Source organism: Solanum stenotomum, chromosome 8 (genome assembly GCF_019186545.1).
Source record: "Solanum stenotomum isolate F172 chromosome 8, ASM1918654v1, whole genome shotgun sequence".
NCBI classification, from domain to species: Eukaryota; Viridiplantae; Streptophyta; class Magnoliopsida; order Solanales; family Solanaceae; genus Solanum; species Solanum stenotomum.
The window spans coordinates 54,161,383-54,171,985 of record NC_064289.1 but is presented as its reverse complement, the minus strand read 5'-3'; the positions used below and the strand labels follow the sequence as shown (position 1 = coordinate 54,171,985).

Here is a 10,603-nt window from a genome sequence, read left to right as displayed (position 1 = left end):
GGGGGGGCCCACTAGCCGTTGCCCAACGGATAGAATTTAAAAAAAAAAAATTGTTAGGGGATCCCGCGAACCTGCCGGTTCATCCGGGCCGGGACCGGGACCGGGCCGGGTCGACCGGGACCAACGGGTGAACCGGACCAGTACCAGTCCCCTATCCCGAAAGCCCCCATCCCGCCATCTTCAAACGGGACCAGGTCCGGCGGGCCGGTTCTCGGACCGGTCGCGGGCCGGGGCGGGTCGACCCGGTCCCCCTGCCACCCCTAAGCTAGCTCAAAAAGAGGAGGATTGTCAAATCTTACAATGAGTCCACCCAACTCATTAATCATCAATATGAGAGTTTTGTCATTCTTTAATACACCACCTCACACTCAGTATTTTATCATCTGGTGCGCGAACAATTTTAATTTTGGGGGACTCAATATTGGGTGAGATGGATGCTACTCTGATACTATGTTCAATTAGGTTTTGCGCCTAATTAAAAGGAAATAGGATTATCCAAATCTTATAAGAAGTATTTATCTCATTAACTATCAATGTGGAGTATATTAATATGAATGTCCACTACATAATTACAATCTCCTGACTAGGCCACTACTCTTTATTACTCCATCTGTTCCTTTTTATATGTCATTTTTTTATATTGTACTTACATTAAGAAATTAAGTAACTGTACCATTCTACCATTATTTAATGTTTTCTTAAGTCAACTTTTCAATAAATGATGAATATGCTAGATTTCAAAAATTAAAATGCCTTTGGATGACTATTTAAAGTTTTGAGTTTATTTTCAAAAATAAGATTTTATAGAATAGTGAATGGAGAGAGTAATTAATCAATGTATGAAGTATTCCAATGAATATTAATTACTTATTAATTTTCCTAAGTTGGTCAAAGTATATATATTTTCAAGACTAATTAACTACTCTATCAAGGGTATAATAGGAAGAATATGATATTTTATGCATTGATTTTATAAAATGACAAATATTTTGGTCCAACTATTTATAAAAAGGGATGACATATAAAAAAAACGGAGAGAATATTATGTTTCACGTCTTTAAAAAACTTACGCCTTTAAACATAAATTCGATTACTAAATACAAAAAAAAATTGAATATAAGTCGACTCGATTGAAGACAAAATTGTGCAATTAAATCGCTATAAATAACATCTAAATAGGTACTTAAAAAAGAATGTTACTCCCTCTGTCCCTAATTACTTGTTCATTTTTCCTTTTATAATTGTCTCTAATTACTTGTCTATTTTGACAAATCAAGAAAGGACAATTTTTTTTACATATTATACCCTCAATTAAATGACTAATTACTTTGAAAAATGCAGAATTTTTCATCCACTTCATAATTAATAGAAATAAAATGATAAACTCAGTATGTCATTAATTGATTTTTTAATAAGTGTGTTAATTCAAAAATGGACAAGTAATTAGGGATAGAGGAAGTAAATGATAATGTCATTAGCGCCAAGTTCAAAGAGGCCCTACACAACAACCAAAAAAAAAAATTGTCGCTCCGTTTTAATTTCATCGTCTTGTTTCAATTTAGCACATAAATTAAAAAGATAAATAATTTTTTAAATCTTGTACTATTGAATTAAAAATACGTAAAATGTATCAAGATATTCTTTAATCTTCTGATCTTAATTAAATATGTCATATGGAAAAGTTAAAATCAAAGAACATTGAAAAAAAACATTCTTTTTTAGACATATTGAAAAAAAAGAGTAAGACAAATAAATAAAACGGAAGGAATATTATACTCCCTCCATTTTATATTAATTGAATTTTTGAGACATTTTTTATTTCTTAAATTAACTTAATTGTTCAGTTTTCAAGACTACTTTTAGAGTGTTCTTCCAATTTTACCCTTTATTTGGATTTTCAATGGGTTGAATTCAATAAATTTGACAATAATTAATAAGGGTAAAAATAGAAAACTATGTTCAAATTATATCTTAATCTACTTTTCTTAAAGAGTGTAAAACACTTCAAAAATTCAATTAGTATGAAATGGAGAGAGTATATAATAATATATACTAACTTTAGTTGATGGAATCCTGACTTGAAAAAACGTAGCAAGTCTTTCTTTTTATTACATAAATCAGTCAAGTTGAATCACTCTGTTCACTCACAATTTTCCAATCTTGAGTCTCAAATTCTAAGTTAAAATGTCTGCTGGACGCCATAGATCTGATGAAGGCCCTAAGGTATTCTAATTTGTATTAGCTCTTTCTTATTTTCTAGACAAATTGATAGATTTATTTAATTACAAGCTAGTTAATGTTGACATTCTTATATTGTGTTAACTATCAAGTTTTTACTCATTGATTGATGTTGTTAACTTGTTATCACCGTATAATTTTGAACAATCCGAACCTAGATTTTGTACTGAGTTAGACCCAAGTATCCAAGGGAACTTGTGTAGATTGGGGGGGGGGGGGGTGTTCTGTTGTTGACCCATAGTGGCGAAGTCAGAAATTTCGCTAAGGGTGTTCAAGATTTAATATATACATCATATGAAAAATAATTTTTAACCTTAGTATAATTTTTCGACGAAGGGTGTTCAATTGGCCACCCTGATTGACTGCTCATATGAATTTTAACAATCTCACCTGATGAGCTAAATTTTGGGTTGAATTCGGTCAAAGATAGGCGGATGCAGCATGCTGGAACTAGGTTCATTCGAACCTAGTACTTACAATGCGGAGTATAAATTTATGTGTAAAAATGTATTAAAATTGCAATAAATAAATAATAGGTTTGAAGTTTGAACCCATAATTTTAAAAATACAGTGAGTCCAATGCTAAGAACGTTAAATTTTAAACACGGGATCCGCCTCCGCTTAACATAAGGTTCTCATGTTATCTTGTGCATGCTCTTGATATCCAGAATTGTTTTTGGACAATCCCCAACTCATGAGCTAGTATCTACGATTGAAAATTTATGTATATATAACTTATTATATGTCACAATTTGTGTCTAGTCAAATAATGCTAAACAGAATGGGGTGGAGAAAGTTTCAAATATCAATTACTGTAAGCATTCTTAAAGTTATGACCATTTGAAGTCTTGAATTTCAGGTTATTAAACTTAAGATTATGATTGACAAGAACAGAAACCGAGTAATCTTTGCAGAGTCGTACCATGAATTCATCGACACCCTCTTCTCATTCTTGACACTCCCGTTAGGTACAGTTCTAAATCTTCTTGAATATGAAATGGTTCAATTGGGATCAATTAGCAGTGTTTATGCCAGTGTTAAGTCGCTTGAGCCAAGGTTCTTGCGTACAAGCTACTGCAAATCCATGTTGATCATGCCACGGAATGCATCAGAAGTTCAGTGTGAAAAGTTGAAGCTCAATGTTGATTATTCGGAGAATGTAGGGAAGTTGTTTGACTGTAATAGCTATAACCCTAGGTGTAAAAACATATTCAGTATCTCGCAGAATACACAGTGCTTCCACTGTAATAGATTGACACAATTTGAGAGAATAATTAATGAGAAGGAAGAGAAGAGAAGTTGTGGGGGAGAAAGCGTGGTTGAAGTCTTTCTAAAGGGTGGGGCAGCAAGCTTTATGATTACAGATGATTTGCAGGTAATACCGGCCTCAACTGCTAGTTTAACTGCTTTGTTCAGAAAACTCGGAGTCAGTGACAAGAGTGAAATTGAGGCAAAGACAGTAGAAGTTGGTACTGAGGAGGTAATATTTTTACCTATATGTTGTACGATGCATACCATTCTTATTTTCGGAGTCCCTAACTTGTTCAAAATTAGTTTCATAAGAGCAATTCTTCATTTATTATTTCTCCTTCAAGTTATTATCTGGTCTGTCATCTTCATTTAGTTTGAGAGAAAATTAAATTGAGTATTATAATGGTGGAAGATTAGACAATCAGTTAGATCCACCCTGGAGTAGTTACACTGGAGGATGGGTGATAGCTGAACTGTCTTACTTGATTCTTCACAACTACTTAACGCTCTACATTTAATGGCTAAATATGTAGGCTGAACTTTGTTGGATATTTTACGAAAAATACTTCATCACAGTAAGATCCATCCTGGAGTAGTTACACCGGAGGATGGGTGATAGCTGAACTGTCTTACTTGATTCTTCACAACTACTTAACGCTCTACATTTAATGGCTAAATATGTAGCCGAACTTTGTTGGATATTTTACGAAAAATACTTCATCACGAATAAACTTTGTGTATATAAGACATAGTGAGGTTCAATTCGAGTGTATGGTTAATGACAAGGAAGAACTAATTGCAAGGTAAAAGAGGTACAAATTAGAATCATCAACTTAGTTTGTTTTTAACTCTTTCCTTTAACACATTGTCCACTCTTGCTTCTTTTGGTTTTCGCAAGCACAAGTCTGATCACATTATTGAAAGGCATAATACATAGATAGGCACTCAAACTTGGCCTCAACTGGCAAGTAAACACTCCAACTTTGGGAGTGCACATTAGACACCTTAGAACCCCATGCTGACATCACACATAAATTTTGGAGCTGTCTAGATGATTATTTTGTAAGGTGGAGTGTTCTACCAACGTAATAGAGATGAGTTGAGGTGTCTAGATGTGCATCCTCAAAGTTGGAGTGTTTGGTTGTTAGTTGAGGCCAAGTTAAGGTGTCTATCTATGTATTATGCCTTATTGAAACATAAAACTTTACCATCTGCTACTCTAGGTTTTTGTTAAGAACTTGTTAAGAATTAAGGTTTTCGCTAAGACTTTCTCATTCAAGGAAATGATTAGAAGAACAGAGGCAAGATTGAAAGGTTAAGACATTTTCATTTGGCGTAATTTGCTAATTTCTTGGTTATCTGCTACATGATCTCTTTATCTTCTTCTACTAACTGATTCTGTTTGTGCGATCATCCATTACCATATTAATACTTGGGTTCTTATTTGCCTCTTCTTTTTGTTTCAAAAATTCACGTTTACTTTGTGTGGTATTCTAGTTTCCGCAATTTTCGTGCCTCATCACTGATGCATATGACCTGATTTAGGTGTTCCAACTACTGAAGTTCTCATTGTTCTCGAAGACGGCTTTGACAAATATGGTACTGAATAGCCAGGGAAGTTGGTTGAAAGATATATCGAAGTACGAAGATAACCAAACTGCAAAGTTAGACAAGAAGACCATGTCTCAAAACACAAATACTATGAGCCTGAAGCTTATAGTCAGCAAAAGTAAGAAGAAGGTTTTGTATGCAGAAGCCGGGGTCAAGCTTGTAGACTTCCTTTTCAGTTTCCTTGTATTCCCGTTAGGGGCTGTAGTAAAGCAGCTAGGTGCTAACTCAAGACTTGGATGTATAGATAATTTGTATAAGGGTGCTGCTGATTTGAGTTCGGAAAATTATATCAAATCAGAAGAGTGCAAAAATATGTTACTCTCTCCGAAACTGTTTCCACACTCTGGTTTTGACAGTCATATTCTCGAGGTGGAAGAGGAGTACCCGAAATACAGATATGATGACTCAGGATGTATAGAATTAGTAAGGAACACTAATAAATCTGAGGGATCATCGATAGTAAATGAGGAAGAAGCAAGCGATTTAGCCATCAATATTTTGGATCCAAAGTCTCCATCAGGAGAAACTATAAAGGGTGAAGGGTACTTGAAAGGACCCGCAACGTTTATGATAATGGATAATCTTCTAGTGATTCCTTTTTCCCCTACCACAATTATAACTCAGCTTAATCAAATGAAGGTGTCAACCAGTGATGTCGAGGAACGCACTGTAACTGTTGGGAAGGACGAGGTATGTACACTTTCTACTTGATTTACTTGCATATTAATTGGGATTTTGGACAGAAACATCAATAGGTGAGAGGTGTAAGCACCGCAAGGTATTCAATTCATTTTTATCCTTTGTGTTTCAAGTCCCCAGGTTTCAGAGTTCTTGCAAAGTGGAACCATGCAATACTAGACACGGGATAGATCTATAAAATTATTTTTATCTCTTCATCATTTAGGAAAAAGGCTTTTGCACAGTGTTCGATCAGTTAGTACAGAGTAACGAGGCTTTTGCACATCATAAAAGGTTGCAAGTAAATGATAAATTGAATTGGCTTGAACTTGTGTGTTGTAACTATGGATTATGCCAAAAGATTCAAACAATGGAACTAACCATGCATGATTTATTAAAATCTATATATATATCGAATCCTCATTAACTATATATTAACTTTTGCAGGCCCTGAATTTGCTGAAAGCGTCTTTAATCTCAAAAACAGTTCTAAATGATGTTTTCAACATTAGGGAACCTTATCCTAAGGTTATGCTTAAAGTATGAACTTTCAACATGACGGAGACGTGAACATCATGGTGTGATTATATTATATGTATTTGCCATATACGGTATGTGTGTGATTATATCGTACTGTATTATATTGATTGTCTATTCTCATACCTAGCCACCACATTTCTTGACACCAAGTGGATTATATATGAAATTTTATTATCTTCTACAAACAACGTAACTCTTCAATGTCATGAAATTATATTTCGCGTGTTATTTCCATGTTTTATGCCATTGTAAATAACATTGTTGTGCTTTATCGCTAGATGCAGACTATTGCATGTGTGCCTTTGGCATGCACGCAGTGTGACTTAATGCCTAGTTTTTACATTGTTTTTGTTCCTGCGATATCTCAAATAAAGCAGGTAATATTCAAATCTCTGAGCCAACAAAGTAGTCATTTGTAAAAACTTCCGTTTTTCCAATTTGTCCAAATACAATTGCAACTTCAAGTGAAACTTGGTTGTTGTTCATATGCTTAATTAGATGAGAAAATTTTATCACTCTAGTTAGCTGAATAGGGATAAGATAATATTTACATATTTACATAATATAGGCTTTTTTCATTTATATAATACTCCTCTTCAAGTTGTAGCAACATCATATGCTCCTATCTTGCCACAAATATAGTCAATTCTGGATCCTCGGTGATTTTTCTGAGAACATCTATTAATTGGTCATTTAAGTTGACAAAACTTGTAATAATGCACTCAAATTCAACAGATAAACCAATAATCGAAATGCACCCATAATTAGTTGACTATCTGAACTTTCAGTTTGTTAGTGAGGGTTCGATTCTCCACCGTGTAATCATCTCTTCATTAGCTACCCCTAATTTATTTTTTTAAAAAGCCTAGAGACTATGGAATGACCAACAACTTCTTATTAAGTCATTCTAAATTATTGGACAAAAGCTCGAAAACGGCATAATACATAAATGTGTTCTTAACTTGGCTTCAACTGTCATTTATGTCCTTCAACTTTGGGTGTACACATACAAACAAATATTTAAATTTGTATAAAATTGAACAAATAGACACATGCATCCTACGTGAAATATTACACGTACGACACTTTAAATTATATTTTTTTCTCATATCAATTATATCTTAAAGTAGGGGTGTACAAAACCGAACCGGAAACCGAATCAAACCGCAAACCGAGAAAAAAACCCCGACTAGTGGTTGGTTTGACTTGGTTTGGTATTGGAAAAAAAATCCGACTATATTTGGGTTGGTTTTAACTAAAAAAAACCAACCCGAGACCAAACCAACCCGACATTATATATATAATTTTAAAATTTTATTTTATACATAAAAATATTTACTTTGATATAATTTTTAAATATTTCTTATATTTTTTCATAGTTTTTATCTTTTAATATATTATTATTTCAAGTTTGAAACTTAGAATTTTAAATGGTTCAATAAAGATTATAGTCCACAGATATTGGTAATTATAATAAAGCTTAAATCAAAATTAAATTAATACTAAAGGAAAAAAAAATCAATTCAACACTAAGAATGACAATAATATTGAATATTTGTTCTATGGTTTTACATTGGTTTATTCAAATACATAATCTAATTTTAATTTCCTTTAATATTTAGTCATGTAGCTAATACTTATTAAACTTATTTTAGCATGATTTAGTACTTTTAAATTATGATCATTTTCATTATGACTTGTTAATTTGCAATATTTGTTTTACGTGATTTCATTATTATTATTTTTTGTTGGATATTTTAGTATCATTACTCATATAATATTTTGTGTTTTGGTAGGACTAAAGAAATATTTGAAGTACAAGTAAATTATATGTTTGTATGAATACTTTTCCGGAAAAAACCCGAAAAAACCTGAAGTTGAAAAACTCGAGTTTTATTGGTTTGGTTTATAGATTTAAAAATCCGACACATATGGTTTGGTTTGATATTTGAAAAACCCGAACCAACCCGGCTATATACACCCCTATCTTAAAGTATCGATCAAAATTTACGTCATTTAATTCACAAAAGAAAAATTGTGACAAGTATTTTAGAACAGTGAGAGTAATTTAGGAAAAAGAAATGGCCCCAATATTCGGCAGAAAATTTGAATACAAATTGCTTCCATTTTGCCAAATTCCAAAGATAAGAACAATCTAAATAAAACCAAAAGATTATATAACCTTACCCTATTAAAGTGAAAAAAGTGTACGTAAAACATTATCTTAAAGAACTACTAATATTTTATGTCTACATAATATACACACTTTTTGAATAGAGAGTAACATATCAATTTGGAACATGATCTAAGGTCACTACATTTCTAGTCCCAAACCCACGCACAATCCAAATTATGGGACCAATATCATTTGTGCAAATTTCTGTCTACGCTACTGATAATGTATTAACAATTATTTTCACTACTAAAAAAAATCTCAAATTTCCGATCATAAAATGTTAGTGAGAAAAAAGAAAAATAATATTTTTCCGCCTCATTTTATGTGGCACCACTTGACTTGACATGATATTTAAGAAAAAAAAAAGATTTTTGGAACTTGTGGTCTAAAACAATTTTTAAATATTGGTGTGGTTACGCTGAAAATCATTTCATTAAGGGTAAAATGAGTATTTTAAAATTAAATTATTTCTAATTATTGTACGTTGACATTCTTTTTGGGACGAACCAAAAAGAAAAGGGTGCCACATAAAATGAGACGGAGGGAGTAGTATGTATTTGTTTCTCACTATACGTCTTTTTCAATGAGCTGGTTCAGCAAAAATGGATGAAAAAAAATCATAGTTTACAATACGATTTTTTTATTGATTCACGATGGAAAAAACCTTTGTTTCTAATAGCGTTTGAACCACACTAAAAATATTGGACTCATCTAAATTTTGCCTATATAAAGAACCTCATTCTATTCCATATCTCTCATCACCAAATTCTCTTCTTGAATTACTTATTCTATATACTTTCACTAAGAAGAAATAGCATTTAATTTTCTTGTTTACAAAATATGGAACTCATCACTATATTCCTTGGTTTCTCACTTCTTGTCCATGGAGCTCTTGGTAGTGGTACGTACTAGATCTTCTTTTATATACATATTTTTTAAACGTAGATAAATACTAGTCTAGGAGACTTATGAGTTCCTCCATAATTTAAGCATAATTACATTCATTTGTACTAAATTTGTATTCTGAATCCACTGACTTTAAATCTTGTTTTGTATTATCATGCTTCGAAAATACAGGTGAAATTTTGTGTGAAGATTTGTCAGTAGGACTGTGTGCCTACTCAGTTGCTTCGTCAGGGAAGCGTTGCTCTTTGGAGAGTTATGAATCAATTGAGGGAAGAAGAGGGTACCAATGCAAGACCTCAGAGGTGTTAGTGTCCAATATTGACATAACAAATTTGATTGAAAGTGATGAGTGCATTAGTGCTTGTGGAGCTGATAGAAACTCTCTTGGCATTTCTTCTGATTCCCTTCTTGAATCATCATTCACCTCTAAGCTTTGCTCTCAACAATGCTACCAAAAGTGCCCTAACATTGTTGATCTTTACTACAATTTGGCTTTGGGAGAAGGTAGGATTACATTTCATTACTTCAAATGTCTTTTGAACTTAACTTCTACGCACTATCAGGTCAACTGAAAGATGTCATTTATAAGTATTATATAATTGTAACTTGATAAAATGATAACACTGATATCTATGATCTAAGAGTTTTTTAACATTGTCAGCGTGTACAAGGTAAATCGTCTATTTTTAGTAAATAAGCTATAGATTTCCTTTGTATTTAGGTGTCAAAAAGAACGTGTCAATAACTTTTCATATATTGTGGCAGGGGTGTATTTGCCAGCATTTTGCAAGGGGGGAAATTTGAATGGACGCCGTGAAATGAGCCAAATCCAAAGTTCAGGTGTGGCGCGTGCACCGTCAGCTGCAAGCACTGGACTCACATTGGAGGCTGATGCTCCAAGGTGATCATGAAGCTTTTCCAATTGCATTACTAAGAGGTTCATATGTTGCTCTGTTTATATACATTGCCCTTTTTGTTGTTTGCTTTTACTAAATAATTTGAGGATTACTTCAAGTTGTCATTTCAATTCATAATAAGTATGAATTTTATTCTCAATTGTTTCCATGTTCACACTTTCCCTTTTTCTTATCAATCAATGGAAGTTACATTATATATACATGAAATGATGCATATAACGTCACGCTAGACCCAACTGTTTAAAAAGATGTACTACTACTACTAGTAGTAAATAAGGATTGGCAC

The 10,603-nt window shown here is 33.0% G+C and overlaps 2 protein-coding genes across 2 annotated transcripts; both read left to right on the top strand.

The window, feature by feature from the left end:
• Nucleotides 1-2,036: 2,036 nt before the first annotated feature.
• On the top strand, nucleotides 2,037-6,537 carry LOC125872898 (uncharacterized). The gene is made up of 4 exons (XM_049553694.1): nucleotides 2,037-2,223; nucleotides 3,098-3,718; nucleotides 5,035-5,790; nucleotides 6,226-6,537. The coding sequence occupies exons 1-4, from the start codon at nucleotides 2,185-2,187 to the stop codon at nucleotides 6,322-6,324; spliced, it is 1,515 nt and encodes a 504-aa protein (XP_049409651.1). The 5' UTR covers nucleotides 2,037-2,184; the 3' UTR covers nucleotides 6,325-6,537.
• A 2,720-nt stretch (nucleotides 6,538-9,257) lies between these two features.
• Nucleotides 9,258-10,514, top strand: LOC125872904 (uncharacterized). The gene is made up of 3 exons (XM_049553699.1): nucleotides 9,258-9,395; nucleotides 9,572-9,904; nucleotides 10,166-10,514. The coding sequence occupies exons 1-3, from the start codon at nucleotides 9,335-9,337 to the stop codon at nucleotides 10,303-10,305; spliced, it is 534 nt and encodes a 177-aa protein (XP_049409656.1). The 5' UTR covers nucleotides 9,258-9,334; the 3' UTR covers nucleotides 10,306-10,514.
• Nucleotides 10,515-10,603: the final 89 nt, after the last annotated feature.